At 37.6% G+C, this 20483-nt stretch overlaps 1 protein-coding gene across 1 annotated transcript; it reads right to left on the minus strand.

Moving 5' to 3' along the window:
• Positions 1-14703: 14703 nt before the first annotated feature.
• On the minus strand, positions 14704-19881 carry LOC140861267 (pyruvate kinase, cytosolic isozyme-like). Its single transcript, XM_073264276.1, has 4 exons — positions 19529-19881; positions 16277-16529; positions 15596-16057; positions 14704-15477 (listed from the first exon to the last, which is right to left on the minus strand). Exons 1-4 carry the CDS (start codon positions 19879-19881, stop codon positions 14704-14706), a joined length of 1842 nt encoding a protein of 613 aa, XP_073120377.1.
• Positions 19882-20483: the final 602 nt, after the last annotated feature.

Here is a 20483-nt window from a genome sequence, read left to right on the forward strand (position 1 = left end):
CGTAGTTGTTGTTTAGTTGGTATAGTCTTTGATACAATCTTTTGTTGTAGCTTATCCGGAGTTGGATCTACTGCATCGAAAGGTAAAAGCAGTCATCGTAGCGGGATAGCATATTCGGGACAGTTGGTTCTCGAGTTTCCCTTTCAAATCACATATTGCATCTACACTTGTTCTAGCATGAGGAACTTGTGTCTTGTTGATTGATTTTGCTTTTGATTATGTGGCTTATGTTTATGTTTCTGATTATGCATTCATCTTGAGCCTACGTTGATTTCAGCGGGCAGAACCACCCTTTTTGTTTAGACGTTTGAGAACTATGATTGAGTGGCCTAGGTCGTTGTCGTTTCGCCTAGTGCTAGCATACTCAATATGGTTGCTCAAAGTCTAGAAGAGTGGGATACGTGACACCACCTCGATTAGGAGAGTCAGTGAGTCGTTACATGATCTCATCCTCGGGATCCCAAAAGCACAGCAGCAATCCCTCGTTTATCAGAATTGATATCTCGTTTTAAAGACATGCATTTCATTATGTTAATATTGATTAAGTGTTGTCTTGGAAGCATGTCTATTGATTTATTACTTGTTATGTTTCTTTTACTGGGAATGTCGTTCTCACCGGTTATCCGGCTGTTGATTTGTTTTGTATGTGTACTTGGCAATAGGTGGGGCAGGAACAATTCAGAAGAGACATGGTTAGCTTCGAGGGAAAGTTGTAGAAGTGAGACTCGGTTTAGAAGTCGATTTCAGCATGTCAACCTAGATATGTTAGAACATGTTTAGATATCGAACTTCGTCGTTATGTTGTTGTTGCTTGTACTTTACTGTTGAACAGTTGTTGAACTCCAGAATTTTATGTATTTGTTGGAGGTTTTGAGTTGTAATGCATGTTTATGTTTTGAAGCATTGATTAGCTTGAATGGCTTGAATGGTATTGGATTGCCTAGTCTTTGGTTCTGTTTTCTTGTTCTAGGCAGCAACCTTGAAGTTTTGCGTGCGCTCGATCGCATGATTTCGCTGCGATCGAGCGCAGCTTTTATTTTTCCCCGGGCAGAACTTTGCACTTTTGGGCTCCGATCGATCGCACGAGTTCGCTGCGATTGAGCGGAGCACTATTCATTAAAAAAAATTTCTTTTCTCTTTCTTTCTTTTAATCTTGGATATTGTATGTCTAATTATTGTCTAATCCCGAGATTAGTTGTTTAGAACCGAGGTCTCACATTAAGTGGTATCAGAGCGTTAAGATTCTTGGATTGAACTAGAGTGAGCGGGGTAGTTCGAGTCCGCATGTATTGACTCCTCGCATGTGTTTGAGTTATTTATTGATTATTTAATTCCATGCGAGCATGTTTTATTATTTGTGAATTAATTGAATTACATGAGTTTTGTGATTTAATTAATAAAGCATGAACTACTTGAGATGTAATTGTGTTGTTATCGACGGGTATCCGGTATTCCAAGCGGTTGTAAGGGCACCGAATTGTAGTGATTGAGATATCTTGTGCCCTAACCTTTGATTATCAGATGGGTCCTCGTCGAGTGATAAACAGAAACACACCGCCAGTTATTCCTACAACTGAGCAAGCTAGTACTGAAACGATTGAGATGGATTCTACAGCAACGCCCATGGAAACCTTGCTGAAGAGGTTTCAGTTGTTTAATCCGCCGTTGTTGATGAGTTCAGAAAATCCAGTTGACTGTGAGAGTTGGTTGGATGATATTGATCAGCTGTTCGATTCTATTGACTACACAGATGACCGCCGAATCAGGTTAGTCATTCATCAGCTTCGTGGGGTTGCTAAGAGCTGGTGGATAATGACGAAGAAAGCAATGGAGAGTAGATGTACGTAAGTTACTTGAACTCTTTTTAAATCTGAGTTTTATAAGCGATTTTTCCCTATCTCATATCGTAAAGATAAGGGAGCTGAGTTTGCAAATCTGAAGCAAGGGAATCTGAACATTGAGGAGTACGTGGCTAAGTTTGATAGTTTGTTGCGTTTTGCACCGCTTATTGCCGGAGATGAAGAAGCAAAGGCCGATCAGTTCATCAATGGTTTGAACTCCAATGTCTTCACGTTGGTAAACACCAACAGGCCTAACAACTTTGCGGATGCCATGAATCACGCAAAGGGAGCAGAAGCAGGTTTGTGGAGGCAGAGAGGTAATCAGGTGGCACCTCAGCCCAACAGGCCTAACAACTTTGTGGATGCCATGAATCACGCAAAGGGAGCAGAAGCAGGCTTGTGGAGGCAGGGAGGTAATTAGGTGGCACCTCAGCAATAGAGGCAGTATCAGAATCAACCATCTCAGTATCAGAATCAGCCACCTCAGCATCAGAATCAGCCACCTTAGAATCAGAACCAGCAGCAGAGGTATGAAGGTGGAAACAGTGGGGGAAACAGAAAGGACCAGTATAAAGCAAGAGGGAAACAATTCAAAAGGCAGGGGAACAGTTCTTCTAGTTCCAGTGGTTCCAAGCAGTTCGGTTCAGGACAGAGTTCTGGATCATCATCCTTGTACTGCAGCAAGTGTGGAGGTAGACACTCACCAGATCAGTGTGTGGGAGTCTTTGGTAACTGAAACACCTGTCAGCAACCGGGATACTTTTCTAAGGTGTGCCCTCAGCGTAACAGAGATCGAGCTCAGAGTGGAAGTTCATCTCGACCTACAGTTCAGCCTGAGAGGCAGTCTTCTGCTGTTCACTCTTTCCAGCCTCATCAACAGAACAGACAAGGAGGTAACTCTAGTGCGAACCAGCCTCCGAGACAGCAAGCACGAGTATTTGCTTTGACAGAGGATCAGGCTCAGGCAGCACCAGACGATGTTATAACATGTAACTGCTCGATTTTCGATTATTCTGCTCATGTTTTGATAGATACAGGTGCTTTCCATTCCTTTATCTCTGAAAAATTTGTGTTATTGCATGCTTTGTCTACTGAGATGTTGCATTCGGTAGTAGCTGTTACTTCACCTTTGGGTGGAGGATTTGTTTCTGTCAGATTAGTCAGGAAATGTGAACTGTGTTTTGAAGGAAATCTGTTAGAATTCGACTGTATTATGCTTGGACTGTCAGATTATGATTGCATTGTCGGTATAGATGCTTTAACCAAGTACAGGGCAACAGTCGATTGTTTTCAGAAAGTTGTCAGGTTCAGACCTGAAATGGCAGACGAGTGGAAATTCTTTGGTAAGGGTTCTTGATCTAGAATTCCTTTGATTTTAGTATTATCTATGACTCGTTTGTTACAGAGAGGTGCGGAAGGATTTTTGGTTTATGCAGTTGATGTACTGAAATCTAGCCCAGCTTTGGTAGATTTACCAGTGGTTAGAGATTTTGCTGATGTGTTTCCGGAAGATGTTCCTGGTTTGCTGCCTATTCGAGAGATCGAATTCAACATCGATTTGGTGCCAGGTACTCAACCTATTTCCAAAGCTCCTTATCGTATGACACCTATTGAACTGAGAGAGTTGAAGGAATAGCTTGAGGATTTGATTGCCAAGGGATACATCAGACCTAGTGTATCTCCTTGGGACGCTCCTGTTCTGTTTGTTCGAAAGAAGGATGGTTCTATGCGGCTCTATATTTACTACCGTCAACTGAATCAGGATACAATTAAGAACAGGTATCCTTTACCCAGAATAGATGACCTTTTTGATCAGCTGCAGGGTTCTTCTGTCTATTCTAAAATTGATCTGAGGTCAGGTTATCACCAGCTGAGAGTGCAAGAGGAAGATGTTCCTAAGACCGCATTCAGAACAAGGTATGGTCATTTTGAGTTTATAGTCATGTCGTTCGGTTTGACTAATGCTCCCGCGATTTTTATGTGTTTGATGAACCGTATCTTTCAGCGTTATTTAGATGAGTTCGTCATTATCTTTATCGATGATATTCTTATCTACTCAAAGTACCGTACTGACCATGTAGAGCACTTGAGGACCGTACTGCAAATTTTGCGAGTTGAGCAGTTGTTTGTCAAGTTGTCTAAGTGTAAATTCAGGTTGGATCGAGTTGTCTTCCTCGGTCACATCATTTCTGGAGATGAGATTTCTGTCGATCCCAGCAAGATTGAAGCGGTTATGAATTGGCCTAGACCGACATCAGTACCTGAGATCCGAAGCTTCATGGGTTTAGCTGGTTATTATCGCCGATTCATCAAGGGTTTCTCGTCTATTGCCAAGCCTATTACCCAGCTGACTCAGAAGAATGCGCCTTTTGTCTGGACTTCAGATTGTGAGGCTAGTTTTGTTGATCTGAAGAGGAGACTGACCAGTGCTCCGATTCTTTCTATTCCGAAAGGGACTGGAGGTTTCACAGTCTATTGCAATGCTTCTAACTGAGGCTTGGGTTGTGTTCTTATGCAGCATAAGCATGTGATAGCGTATGCATCGAGGCAGCTGAAACCGCACGAGACTCGTTATCCGGTTCATGATCTTGAACTAGCTGCAATTGTATTTGCTCTGAAGATCTGGCGTCACTATCTTTATGGTGAGTCTTTCGAGATCTTTTCTGATCATAAGAGCCTTAATTATTTGTTTTCACAGGCAGAGCTGAATATGAGACAGAGAAGATGGTTAGATCTGTTGAAGGATTTCGACTGCGAAATCAAGTATTATCCGGGAAAGTCGAATGCAGTTGCAGATGCCTTGAGCCGAAAGCTATGTTCTTTATCTCTGTCTACTATCGGTGTTTCCCAGTTAATCGATGATTGTTGCACTTCTGGTTTAGAGTTTGAAACAGGTAGGGAGACTATCAGAGTGTTTGCTATTCAAGCCGATCCGGAGTTGTTTGTTGCAATCAGAGAAGCACAGAAGTCTGAGCCGAGTATTCAGGTTTCAGTAGAGAAAGTCAGATCTGGGCATCAGTCTGAATTCCAGGTTAGAGATGATGTTTTGTTTGTGAATAACCGTATTGTTGTGCCTGATATTTTGGAGTTGAGACATCGTATTCTCCGAGAGGCTCATTGCAGTCGGTTTAGTATTCATCCTGAAGGTCGTAAGATGTACAACGATCTGAAGAACCATTTCTGGTGGAAGAGAATGAATAGTGACGTAGTGAGTTTTGTATCTCGGTGTTTGAATTGTCAGCAAGTGAAAGCAGAGCGAAAGCGACCAGGTGGTCTATTGCACAGTCTATCTGTTCCTGAATGGAAATGGGATCACATTTCTATGGATTTCGTCATGAAGCTACCACAATCCGTTCGAGGATGTGATGCTATTTGGGTAGTGATCGACCGATTGACGAAGTCTGCGTGCTTTATTCCGTACAGAATGACGTATCGTCATGATCAGATGGTTGAGTTGTATGTTAGCAATGTTGTGAGATTGCATGGTGTGCCGAAGTCGATCGATTCAGACAGAGACCCTAGATTCACTTCGCACTTCTGGCACAGTCTTCAGGAGGCACTTGGTACTCGATTGCATCTGAGTACAGCTTATAATCCTCAGACCGATGGACAGTCAGACCGGACTATCCAGACATTAGAGGATATGCTGCGAGCGATAGTGCTAGACTTTGGCACTAATTGGCAAGATTCTTTGCCTCTTGTTGAGTTTTCTTACAACAACAGCTTCCAAGCGAGTATCGGTATGGCGCCTTTTGAGGCATTGTACGGTAAGAAATGCCGATCTCCGTTGTTTTGGGATGATTTTTCCGAGTCACCTGATTTGGGACCAGATATGCTTAGAGATATGGCAGAGCAAGTTAAGATCATTCAGACCAAAATGAAGTCAGCTCAAGATAGACAGGCGAAGTATGCGAATGTCAGATGTAGACCTCTGAGTTTCAAGCAGGGAGACCATGTTTTCCTTAAGATTTCTCCTTTCAGAGGCACTGTCAGATTCGGTAAGAGAGGGAAGTTATCTCCGAGATTCATCGGGCCGTACGAGATTCTCGAGAAGATAGGCGATTTTGCCTACAGACTTGCACTTCCTCCGTCTTTATCTGGTATTCACGACGTTTTTCATGTCTCAATGCTGCGCAAGTATCATCCAGATCCTTCTCATATCCTTCAGCCTGACGAAGTCGAGTTAGACGAGACTCTGAGCTACTTTGAGCGACCGATTCAGATCCTTGATCGGAAGGAGAAACAACTCAGAACCAAGTTGATTCCGTTAGTGAAAGTGCAGTGGAGCCGTAACGGAGTCGAGGAAGCGACTTGGGAGACAGAATCTGGCATGAGACAGCGATTTTTGGAGTTACTCGGATGACGTGAGTTCTTCTTACTGTCTTTAGTTCTTTATTCTATCTTATGAGTTGTGGTTCTCGTTGATTTCGAGGACGAAATCTCTTCTTAGTGGGGGAGAATTGTAACGCCCCGTTTTTATCTTAAATGAGTTTATTTGAGTTAATCAAAGATTATAGAGTTCAAGAGCCGGTTTGATTTTGATCAGGGTCCATTTTGCAAATTTTGGATTTTTCAGGGACTAAAGCGCAATTATCGGTTTTAATAGATATTTATAAGGCTTTTGGACCAATTCTCTTCTCCATCACCTCCATTGCACCGCCTCCCTCCATTAGAGTCGCCCTTTTGAGCTTTCAAGCTTTGGGATTTCATCCGAGCTCGATCCGGCCGTTGGAATTTATTTCTGAAGGCAGATTAGAGATCACTGCAGCGAGAGCTCCGTTATATCGTAAGTATTTCTCCGATCAGATGCATTCTAGTTTTTGGATGTTGTTAGAATCGTTCGAGATTCGAGTATGTTGTTCTTGACAGAGTTCTGATCGTTTATTATCTGTCGGTTTTGAATTAGAACGACGTTCGGATTTGTTATGATTTTTGGAAGCCATTTTTGAAAATGTGGATTTTTAGATTGGTTGGGTTTGAGCTTTTGTTGTTGTATTAGCATTGATATGAGTTGATATCGGTATCAAACTACTGTCTGCATTTTTGGTTTGTTCAGTTTTAGCCGTTATGCCGCCGGTTTGAGTTTTTGGAGTTTTGGGTTTGATCGTCAAGAGATTGGACAAAGAACGGTAAAGAGAATTACCTTGAACCGTAGTTGTTGTTTAGTTGGTATAGTCTTTGATACAATCTTTTGTTGTAGCTTATCCGGAGTTGGATCTACTGCATCGAAAGGTAAAAGCAGTCATCGTAGCGGGATAGCATACTCGGAACAGTTGGTTCTCGAGTTTCCCTTTCAAATCACATATTGCATCTACACTTGTTCTAGCATGAGGAACTTGTGTCCTGTTGATTGATTTTGCTTTTGATTATGTGGCTTATGTTTATGTTTCTAATTATGCATTCATCTTGAGCCTACGTTGATTTCAGCGGGCAGAACCGCCCTTTTTGTTTAGACGTTTGAGAACTATGATTGAGTGGCCTTGGTCGTAGTTGTTTCGCCTAGTGCTAGCATACTCAATATGGTTGCTCAAAGTCTAGAGGAGTGGGATATGTGACACCACCTCGATTGGGAGAGTCGGTGAGTCGTTACGTGATCTCATCCTCGGGATCCCAAAAGCACAGCAGCAATCCCTCGTTTATCAGAATTGATATCCATTTTAAAGACATGCATTTCATTACGTTAATATTGATTAAGTGTTGTCTTGAAAGCATGTCTATTGATTTATTACTTGTTATGTTGCTTTTACTGGGAATGTCGTTCTCACCGGTTATCCGGCTGTTGCTTTGTTTTGTATGTATACTTGGCAACAGGTGGGGCATGAACAATTCAGAAGAGGCATGGTTAGCTTCGAGGGAAAGTTGTAGAAGTGAGACTCGGTTTAGAAGTCGATTTCAGCATGTCAACCTAGATATGTTAGAACATGTTTAGATATCAAACTTCGTCGTTATGTTGTTGTTGCTTGTACTTTACTGTTGAACAGTTGTTGAACTCCAGAATTTTATGTATTAGTTGGAGGTTTTGAGTTGTAATGCATGTTTATGTTTTGAAGCATTGATTAGCTTGAATGACTTGAATGGTATTGGAATGCCTAGCCTTTGGTTCTGTTTTCTTGTTTTGGGCAGCAACCTTGAAGTTTTGTGTGTGCTCGATCGCACGAGTTCGCTGCGATCGAGCAGAGCTTTTATTTTTCCCCAGGCAGATCTTTGCACTTTTGGGCTCCGATCGATCGCACGAGTTCGCTGCGATCGAGCGGAGCACTATTCATTAAAAAAAAAAATTCTTTTCTCTTTCTTTGCTTTTAATCTTGGATATTGTATGTCTAATTGTTGTTTGATCCCGAGATTAGTTGTTTAGAACCGAGATCTCACACTATTTAAGGCACAATTTATAGGAGTGGATTATTTTAATAATCAAGATACAGAGAAGAAAAGAAGATATAATCAAGCTCTGTATAGTCTCGAATTGTACGATATCTGCTTAGTTGATGAATACATTATGTTATTCACTAAATACAGATAAAATTCGGGAGTCGAGAAAAATATATCTATCAGCTATTTTTTGCAAATATGCCAAGTCCCTGGAGAGAAATGCTGATAAAAGAATAAGTTCCAGGTAATCTAGATACATTTGCAAGACGAGCCTCTTTTATTAAATGAAAATGGCAGAATGGTGCCATATGGCAGCATTACAAAAGAATTACAAAAAGATAAGGGGTATTAATAAGCATACTTCTCTATGTTGTAGAGAAAATGATCTCCCTAAGGTTATTGGGAATAAATTACAAGAATTAAGAGAAATAAATTCAGAAATAATCCCTATAATAAAAGAATGAGAAGTTCTTGAAAACCAAAAACATTTTGGTCCAAACAAAAGACCAGATCTTATAGATCGGGAAAAAAAGTGGACCTACAAGAACTGTAACGACCCACTATATCAAGACGGATCTTTTCAGCGTGCTTATGTCCTCACTCACATGCACCCTGAAAAACTTCCCAGGAGGTCACCCATCCTATAATTACCACAAGTCAAGCACGCTTAACCTTGTAGTTCTTATATGATGAGCTCCCGAAAATAAGATGCACCTTCTTGATATGAGTAGTACATATGAAATCTTTTAAGCCTTCCTGAACTATGTAGTCTCATACCTACACAATCTCAGAATCCCCTCTCATTCCGGCACGGGATCGATTCATTCATGTCTCCCTCCGCCTTGAAGCCTACCAGGAGCCGCTCATTGTCCGTGCAACCTCTTGGTACCGGCGATCACTCCCCGTCTCCTCAGCCCCGGGCGTCACATGCACACCAGCTTCCGCTTGGTTCGTCCCCGAACCATACCGTACTAAGAGAGGTCGGCTCTGATACCATTTGTAATGACCCACTGTATCAAGACGGGTCTTTTCAGCGTGCTTATATCCTCACTCACACGCACCCTGGAAAACTTCCCAGGGGTCACACATCCTATAATTGCCCCAAATCAAGCACGCTTAACTTTGGAGCTCTTATATGATGAGCTCCCAAAAATAAAATGCACCTTCTTGATATGAGTAGTACATATGAAATCTTTTAAGCCTTCCTCAACTATGTAGTCTCATACCTACACAGTTTCAGAATCCCCTCTCATTCTGGCACGGGATTGGTTCATTCATGTCTCCCTCCACCTTGAAGCCTACCAGGAGCCGCTCATTGTCCGTGCAACCTCTTGGCACCGGTGATCACTCCCGTCTCCTCAGCCCCGGGCATCACAAGAACATCCCCAGCAACAAGATCATCACAAAGCAGGGGAAAAATACCATCCAGAAGAACTTTCAGAAGAACACATACAAGAGCAAGTGAAAGTTTCAAGGATTGCAACTGCTGGACATGTGGAGAAAGATGACATATATCTACAAATTGTCCAGAAAGAGAAAAGAGAGGAGTTAAACTCTTTGTAGCAACATCGGATATGAATGATGTAGTCTTCTTTCAAGATCTAGTCCAAGTATATCAATTTGAGGATATCCCCTCAGATGAAAACATATATGAAGAATAGATATTGTTTATCCAAGAAGGATCTGATGATGAATCAGAATCAGAATCATAATCAGACTAAAGAAGAAGTGTTTCGACACGAAACACATGAGAGTTTGGCTGGGTTTTTTAGTCAAACCACGATATCTCATAATATGGTCCAAATGATTATGAGAAAAAATCCAACATTATAGAAGTACCAAGGATTTTCGGCAGATCAGGTAGAAAGAGTCTTAGGAAACCTAGGGCTTAGACAAAAAAGATATCATTTGATTTACAAATCATCCAGAAGAGAAATGACAATCCCTATGGAGTTGACAATTAATCAAATAGAGATGCAGTTAATTATTTTTGAAGAAATAAGAAAGGAATTGCAAAAGCTGAAAAATGAGGTAGCAAGGACGATGTCTTAGATTCATATTGGAGCAATCCAAATAATGATCAAGGCAACTTTTAAAGAAAAATAGATTCACCCATAGATATCGTAGTATGTGATAAAAGAATGAGGAATATTTAAGATGTTGTTCTGGGTACTATCTTAGGAAATATATGTGCAGGAAAAATTATAGGAGTTATTTAACCGAGAATAGCCTACAATTTAGGTGACAGATACTTTAGTCGAGCCTTGACGTTGCATCAAAACTTCAAGGAAAAAAGATTAATGAAGGAAGGTAATATGCCATATTCTATTACATATCAAATTTCATATACTCTTTCAAATACTCACCATTTTGAATTATTTATTAGAAATGAGTTTATTGAAATCCCAGAGATTTTTGGAAAGGTTGCTCAAACAATATACCCTGAAAGAATCAAGTTATTTTAATTCAGGAAACAAACATTCAAATTCAAGATAAGCCGGTTCTATGCAGAGATCTTAAAATAAAACCCCTAAGGTTATCTTTCCAAGGTGACCGAATGACAAGTTGAAGGTGGGAAAAATATCCTATTCAGGAAATTCCACCAGAATAAAAGGAGTTTTCTATAATAGGAAAACTTAGATCTTCAGAAGGATGGAAAGAAGTCAAAATAGTATTCAAAATTACAAGTCACATGAATCAATTTCCTCGTAACTCGATTTACTATTTAGAACAACATGTAAAAGAAACTTACCAAGGATTAATAAAGGTTGGTGAATTGGGAGTTCAAATTTTGGAAATCCCGGGAAAAGAAACAGACCAACTAATTCTTGGCTTATAATTCCTGGAAGATCATAAACCATGGAAACGCCTTGAAAAATGAATAGAGTTTATGACAAAAGAAAAAACTTGGAGAATTCAATGAGAATCCTATGAGATGGAAAACCAAGAGAATTGGATAAGGGACAACCCCTTAATCAGATTCGAAAACTCTGTTCACAAACAGAGAAAGAAGAAACTTTTGAAATTAATAAGTCATGAGCATGATTTACTAGGACGCATTGACAAAGTAGAAAAGAGTAACAATACTCTACCTACCGAGGCCTTAGAACATTAAGGCTAAAAAGTCTTAATCGGATTATAGAATTACAAAGCAGTTTACTAAAAATGATTGGACCATTTAGTAATCCCTTCAAGTAAAATGACTATAAGACCTTTCTCCATATAAATTCCAATTGGGATGTTGTACAAACAATATAAGGCGGAATATTTTACAGGTTATATTGATTCAGGAATCAGGAGCAGAAATTTGTACAGCAAATAAGGGAGTCTTCCCTGAAGGATGTGAAGAAGACTTGCCAAAAATTGCGGGACGAGATTTATCTCAAAGAATTTTAATTCTATGCAAGGGAATAAAACAAGCAGAGATCCTTATAGGAGGAGCTGGTCAGAAACCATGGTATAAGGTAAAGACACCACCAATATATTTCCATGATACAGGAGCCGATATCCTGTAGGGAAACAACTTCTTACAAATGTTTAAGAAGTATACATAAGATAATGAGTTAAGACGACTTATGTTCACTATAATTTGTGATCATAAAATTATCGTCCTAAGACTCAAGATTAATTTTTATCGACAAATGCCGATAATGTTCCGCAGACAGCGTGGTGATAAAGGACAACTTTTTCACCCAAAGATGATTCAAGAAGGTTTGGAGAAACCATGTTGAAGATAACAACAGAACAAGAACTCCAAATAGAGGATATTGAGCTTCTCAAGGTAACTCTAACTCACAGAGATATAGAGTTAAAAAATAAGGTATCCCTTGAAGATGTCAAAAAAAAAAGGATCAAAGAAAGTTATAATGAGCATCCTTTGGCATGGTGGGATAGAAATCAACTCAAAGCCAGCCTTACTCTGAAAGAAGGCAAATAATATGAATTCGTTAGATATAAGCCTATTCTGATGAACATAGCAGATCAAAGGAATATGAGGATGATTATCAAGGAACATTTGGGCTTTGGTTTAATCAAATAAGGAATTTCACCATATAGATTTTACCATATAGCAGCCCAGGTTTTCTGATCAGAAATCATGGAGAAATAAAAAGATGTAAATCCAGGTTAGTTATTAAATACCAAGAAATTAATAAAATCCCGAAGTTTGATGGGTACTTCATACCCAGTAGAGAACATCTAATTAGTTGTGTATGAAATGTTAGAGTGTTTTCAAAATTTGATTTTAAGTCTGGATTTTACCAGATTCGAATGGAAGAAGGCAGTAAGAAATTTACAGTCTTCTCTACACCACAATGACATTATATCTGGGAAGTTATGCCTATGAGATTGGCTTATGCACCCCAAATATTTCAAAAAAAGATTGATAATTGTTTTAAAGATTATTTCAACTTCATGTTTGTTTATATTGATGATATTATTATAGCATCAAAAAACATAGATGAACATATTAAACATTTAGAGATTTTCTCTAAAATTGTAAACAAGAAAGACTGGTTTTATCTGAAAAGAAAACAGTCATAGCAACAAGAAAAATTGAATTCCTTGGTATTGAGATTGATGAATCTGGAATAATTCTACATTCCCATATTGTGGAAAAGGTAAAGAATTTTTCAAATAAACTCAAAGATGTAAAACAACTCCAAAGTTTTCTAGGAGTCGTTAATTTTGCAGGGATATTCATAAAAAACCTAGCAATGTACAGAAAGGTTTTCAGTCCTTTGTTAAAAAAGGATGCAAGGTTTATATGGACCGATGAACATACTAAAGGGGTGAACTAATTTAAAGATGTGTAAGAATCTCCCAAAAATTTCTATACCCGTAGATGAAGATGATCTGGTGTTATTTACGGATGCCAGCGATGAATGGTGGGCAACAGTCCTTTCTAAAATCACTCCGGATGGGGAAATACCATGCAGATACTGTAGCAGTCTTTTTTTTCAGAATCTGAGGCTATCAGATGACATTTCAACGAAAAGAAATTTTATGCAGTTAAAAAGGCTTTCGAAAAATGACCATTATTTTTACTTGCTAAAAAATTCACTTTGAAGGTTGATAACACCCAGGTAAAAGCTTTCCTAAGAAATAAGATTGAATCTAAACCTGAGAAAGTTAGGTTATTAAGATGACAAGCATTTTGTCAAAATTTTATTTTTGATATTGTTATTATTGAATTTCATGAAAATATTTTTGCAGATTTCTTAACAAGAGATGAAAGACAGTGATGTGGATTCCATCATGAAAATGCAGAGGCATCTCAGGGAACACCTTGGGTTGTTTCAAACCATAGCTAAACAAGTTATCTCTTCCTCTTCAAAAGAGATTAATTTATGTAATAATATGTTATCTGAATAAATTTCCGAAGCTCTTTCCTATCATGTTGTTTTCATTCAAAAATTAAGATTTTACTATATGCCTTAAGATAGGAAAACGAAATAAGGCTGTGCTAGCTGCTGCTGAACGAGTCTGCGTCAAGAACCATCGGTTGCGATCGCGTGGTTCGGTTGTGAAGAGCAACCTGTAAAACCCGGTGGACATAACCCGACAACAGTTTGGTCAAAGAGGTAATTTGCTTTAATTTACTTACGAAAGCATGATAAAATTAAGCTTTTGAATACTAAAATGGGAAATAAAAGGCAGAATATATATTATTTAGTTTCAAAGACATATTCGAGACACCTTTTAATTAATAAGGGATATATTCAGGACTTGAAAAACAAAAGAAATATAATTGAAACGATGACGAAACTATAATAATATATTTAAGAATTATCCCTATTACTAACCATAAGGCACAAACATTACGTGTGTCTAGCGGCTAGCCTAAAACTTTTTTTTAATTAATTTGAAAATAAATTTTTTATTCAATTTTATATAAAAACCATCTCCAAATAATTTGGCTCACATTAATTAATGATGGACACTAATTCATTGTCGTAGATATATTACATCATTTGTTTTTTACATCATTTTTGAGTGAGCAATTCTATGGAAACAATCTCAACATCTCTGCCAATATATTTGCAAAGAGCATTTGATGTGTGTTGTCGAAATCGTTTCAAATATCATAAAATGAAACAATCATTGATTTTTCCATAGCAAATATATATTTTCAATCGACAATTTAATGTTTGGCTCATAAAAAAAAAAAAAAGAAGAATAATGGATCGAGTTTTGGATTTTCTGAATGTTTTTCGCATCATACTTATTTTTTTGCACCATTGAAAATTTGAGGAAATATTTCGGTTTGCTTAACATAGAAATTTTTTTCTATTATTATTATTATTATTATTTAATTTTTGAACATGAAAAGAGATTTCATCAAAAATGGGGCAATTACAACTTCTATTCACCGTTGATTCAAAAAGCGAAAATAAAGAAAAACATCAAAATTGAAGACCTGCAATATCTTCTACACCACTCGACATATCCATTATTAAATATGAGCTAACATAAAAACTCACAAAAAATAGTTTCAACTCACTGTCATAATCTCCACAGAGCTTCTCTTCCCATTATGTTGCAAAACCACGACTGAATCTCCAAGCTTGCACATTTGCCTAACTCTAGCTTGTTTCATCGCGAATTCGAGCATCTTCTCGTCTGATTCTTGGCACACCATCGACACAATAACGGGCACCACCCCTCGAAAGATAAGCCCTTGCTTGGCCGGAAATTCGTCGTTCATCTCTGTTCTAGTCACCGAGAGGATAGGCACACTAGGCCTATACTTGGCCACAAACTTGGGCGTAGTCCTTCCCCTGCACAAGGCTATAATCGACGCTGCTCCGCATGAGTTGGCAATCTGCACAGCCGCACAAGCCATGCTCTCCCATGAGCTCATAGGCTTCGGTGCAGTCTTTAAAATGTCACAAAAAAGTTGATCATAGTTTATGTATCTCTCTGCTTCCATGCAAATCTTGGCCATAGTTTCCACTGCCAGCACAGGGTAGGCTCCGTCGGCTGTTTCCCCGCTCAACATCACACAGTCAGAGCCATCGATGACCGCATTAGCCACATCGGTTGCTTCAGCTCGTGTGGGCCGCGGGGACTTGATCATGGACTCGAGCATCTGTGTTGCTGTCACCACTGGCTTGCCGAGCATGTTGCACTTCTGGATCATATTTTTTTGAGCCAAGAATATCTTTTCAATAGGGATTTCCATCCCCAAATCCCCTCTTGCCACCATAAATGCATCCGAGTTTGCAAGAATCTCATCAAAGTTTGAAACCCCTTCTTGATTTTCCACCTGATCAAAATTCAAGAAACAAACTCATATATATATATATAATTGGTATCAAAGTCTACGCGTATGATATATTAAAATAAACTCATATAATGGCACTGGCAAAATCATATATATATACCTTCGACATGAGCACTATATCCTTGGCATGTTCCCCTAGCAACTTCCTAGCCTCCACAAGATCCGAACCTTTACGAACAAAGGACAATGCGATGATGTCGATCTTGTTGGGAATTCCCCACTGCAATATATCCTCTTTATCCTTTTCAGTAAGTGTAGGAAGATCTACAGCAACCCCCGGAAGATTCACATTCTTCCGTTCGCCTAAAACCGCGGTGTTTTCGCAACGACAACGAACCAATCCCAACTCTTCGTCACATTCGAGTACAGTGAGGGAGATGGTTCCATCAGAGCATAATATCAGGCTTTGAGGCTTCAAGTCCACAGCCAACTTCTTGTAACTCATAGAGATCATGTTTTCGTCGCCCTCTAAGGTATAATCAGTGGATATAGTGATTTCTTGGCCTTGTTTAAGCTGTATCGGCTTCCCTTCTTTCAAGAATCCGGTGCGTATCTCTGGACCCTGCAAGATTAATATATATATCAGGCACAATCTAATTAATTATTGGTATTTATTTTCTTGTATTTTTCTTAAAATAATCCCTCGATGATGATTGATTTTTTTTAAAAAAAAAAATTCAGAATGGCAAAAAAGACTAATCACATTGTTTGAAAAATCCTTCATGATCAAAAGCGAAACACATGCATAAATAAAATTATAAAAAAAAGCAATTATATTAACCTTGGTATCCAACATGACGGCACATAGGACGCCGGTGTTGCGGCTGGCGGCGTTGAGGTTGTTGAGCGTTTCCTGATGGTATTCGTGGCTGCCATGGGAGAAGTTGAAGCGCGCGACGCTCATGCCGGCCCTCAACAGCTTCTCTATCGTGTCCACTGACCGAGAAGCCGGCCCCAACGTGCAAACGATCTTCGTTTTAGGCCGTTTTAGGCCGACGTATCCATTCAACAGCAGCGTCTCCTCCTCCTTCTTCCTGTTGGCGATGATAATTTCGGAATGCAATATAGAATAATTACCGAGAGAACCCATTGAGAAAAGATCAATTGTACGTTTTGGAGAGTTTTGAATGAGTTTGTTTGGGAGATTTTGTAGTAGTACTTTTGATTGAGATATTGTCGATGTTGTAATGTGACATATATATATAGAGTTGGTTTGGTATTGTTTCGTGTGTTGGAAGACATGCATGTTTTCTTGAAAGTTTCCAAATATAAATAGAATTCTATTTGGTATGTTATATTTCTTGTTAAACAATAATTACCTAATTAAAAATTTTGCATCTTTAAGACTTTAATTACATAAAAATAAGATCAATATACATAGATCCCACTTTTTTTTTTTTTAATCAAACTAAAAGTTTCCTATTTAAAACAAACAATCACAAACATGTCGGTCGACTTAAAGATATAAAATAATTAATTAATACACCGCATTGATTTTTTTTTATTTTTATTTTTTTTTTGTTCTTTCCCTTCTATAACACAGCATTCCCGAACGTGATTGAAAATTCCTTAGAATTATTTTTAGATTGTATCGAAATTATGATTAATTTTTTTATATTAGTATATATAAAATTTTGAAATTAGCTCAATTGGTGAATTGTTATAATTTTGAAGGATTAAAAACTTGTCGTCTCGACAAGTTTAAACATAAACCTAAACCTAAACCCATACTTATATCTATTGAAATCCATTAGACCCGTCACATGACTAGTTTCGTAATCTTTTTAATTTTTTAAAATTTTAACTTGTATGTGTATAATAAAAATTAAATCAAAAAATCAAAAAAAGCCACATAATCTATAGTAACTTTATCAATTCGACCACTCTATAATAATAAATAATTAAATCTCATAATATTTCAAGTGGATTTAATGTACGTGTAATCCAAAAATCTCATAAAACACACAATCATCAAGAGATGATAGAAGTAAATAAAATACACGCATTATCTGGGTTTCGTTTGGATATATACTTTTAAAATATTTTATAAAATATTTTTAAAAAATTTTTTATAAAATGTTTTAAAAGTTGTTTTAAAAATATAATATGTGTTTGAAAACTATTTTATAAAAAATATTTTAACATTTCAAAAGTAATGTTGTTCATCTTTGGCTTCCATAGTCTCATTCAAAAAACATCTAATTACACATTTACACCTCTCTGGTATTCTTTAAAAACTATATTCAGAAAACACTTTTTAAAAAATATTTTCAAAAACTTTTTACAAAAATCTTATATATTCAAACACATACTTTAAGTTTTTTTTACTTATAAAATACTAAAACTTTCCTAAACACTATCTAAAAATATTTTTAAAATATACGTTCAAATGGCACCCTAAACTACTTTTGATATGATAAATATTATTCCTACTAGTATATGTTTGACAGCCAAGAAGAGCTTTATGAAAAAGGCTTTGGTTGAAGATTTATCCAAAACCGACATTCACAACTTATGAAGGATATATACGACCCATATCTTTCCGATATAAATAAAGAGGTTTGTAAAATATGAAATTGAGTCGTTAAATGATATTTTCAAAATTATGAAAAGTGTCTATCAACATATCACAAGTTTGTTAGCAATATGGGTTTAACTTTAATTAACGGTACGAGCGGATCTTAACACACTATGCGTCGTAAAAATATTTAAGAATGAAGTAAGTTTTTTGCTTGATTTAGAACTAAAAGTTTTTTATTTTGTCTCTGATGTTCATATGAATATTTGAAAAAAAATATTGCAGTGTGTCAATAAAATATTGTAAATTTTTTCCCCTTGAGCTGACACCAATGTTGCAGTGTTTTATTTTTATTTTTGAAATGTTAAGAATCAATCCGAAAGAATTCAATATTTCGAGAATTACCAGACACAAACACTGCAACAAGAACAATAATCCCAACGAGCAGATGAACCCAACACACACAAATCAAAAACAAACTCACGCGAAAGCTAATAAACGACACAAGTATTTACGTGATTCGGCAATGAATTTGCCTACGTCCATGGGAGAGCAACACCACACGTTTATTAATCACCAACAGAACAATTCAAGCTCAATCAACGGAGCTTGTTACAGAGATGGACTAAGATAAACTCTCAAGCTAGGGACAGACTCAATTCAAGCTTTGAATCCTTGAATTCTTCCCGTCACAATTTTCTCTTAGTTTTTCTCCTCCGAAATCTCTCCTTCTTCTCTCTCAATATATTCTGAAGAATTTGATTTTCTGTTATGTTAGTTGCGGCCAGCTTCCATCTGCTTATATAGAGAAATAAACCTACTTTCATCTTGGTCTTTAGGTCAACACCTACTTATGGCCCAATTATAAAGTCAAAATGGTCCAACCCGATAAGTCTTCTCACATCAGTCTGATCTGCTCTTGTACATCGATCTTCTTTGATCTGCCTTCAAGCTTATAGCTTCTCGGACACTCCATCTGACTTCTAACCAAGTCACAGTACTCGAGCAATCGATCTGCATGAACTCATCCAAAGACTCATCTGACCATCACTTCGATCTGATCCCAGTATTCGATCTGGACCATGAATTCATCTGATCACTGAACTCAACTGATCTGCACTATTTGATATGATCTATTCTCTATTCTTATTCAATCTGATAGAAGCATACTTCAACAATCTCTACCTTGATTCTTTCAGGTTGAATGTTTCTCTCCATCCTAGCCTCCTTGGCTAATTTTCAATCACCGCATTAACTAAGTCCAAACATTTCTTGAACTTAGCATACGGCAGTGACTTTGTTATAACATCTGCAGGGTTTTCTTCTGATGCTATCTTCACAAGGATTACGTCTTCTTTTTCAATTACATCTCTGACGAAATGCATCTTCACATCTATGTGTTTCGATCGTTCATGATAGACTTGGTGTTTCGTCAAGTGTATTGCACTTTGATTGTCACAGTGTACTAAAACTTGATCTTGTTTTACACCAAACTCCGTTATCATCCCTTTTAACCACAATTCTTCTTTTATGGCCCGAGTAACAACTATGAATTCTGCCTCAGTAGTAGAAAGGGCAACCACTGACTGTAAATTTGACTTCCAGGTGATCGTTGTGCCATAAAAGATGAACACATAACCAGTCAATGACTTTCTCGTGTCTAAGTTTCCAGCAAAATATGAATCCACATATCCAACTACCGGATCAATCTCATCTTGCTGTTTTTCAAACTTCAACCCCAATCCAGTTGTATTTATGAGATATCGGAGAATCCACTTCAGAGCTTCCCAATGATATGTACGAGGATTAGCCATAAATCTTGACACAACACTGATTGCATATGCCAGATCAGGCCTACTACATACCATTCTATATATGAGACTCCCCACTCACTACAAGAAAAACGCAAAAAGACAACGGATTTTATCCGTTGTCGTAGGGGGTTAAAAATTGTTGTAACTGATGGTGTTGTTAAAAGTACACCCAATGATAATGGATTTTATCCGTTATCTTTTCCCTCAAAGACAACTGATAAAATCTGTTGTCTTTGCCCTCAAAGACAACGGATTTTATCCGTTGTCGTATGCAAAAATCCGTTGTCTTTGAGAAAAATGACAACGGATTTTATCTGTTGTCATAGGGGCGTGCTTTTAACACCACCATCAATTACAACAGTTTTAAACCCCCATACGACATTGTCGTTTTCCATATATAAAACAAAAAAAAATAATATACAAATTTCAATATTATAAATAAACCAAAATTTAAAATTTCAAAAATAAAATTTAATATACAATATTTTAGTATTACAAATCACTCGAAATTAAATTATAATGCAATGTATACTACAGAAAAATATAAAAAAAGTTCAGAAACTAGGGACCAGAGATGTGAACAAAGCATAGAATTGTACAAGTAAATGAATGCAAATCATATTCTGAACTTAACACGCAAAACCAAAATACATCTA

Source organism: Henckelia pumila, chromosome 4 (assembly GCF_033568475.1).
Source record: "Henckelia pumila isolate YLH828 chromosome 4, ASM3356847v2, whole genome shotgun sequence".
Lineage (NCBI taxonomy): Eukaryota > Viridiplantae > Streptophyta > Magnoliopsida > Lamiales > Gesneriaceae > Henckelia > Henckelia pumila.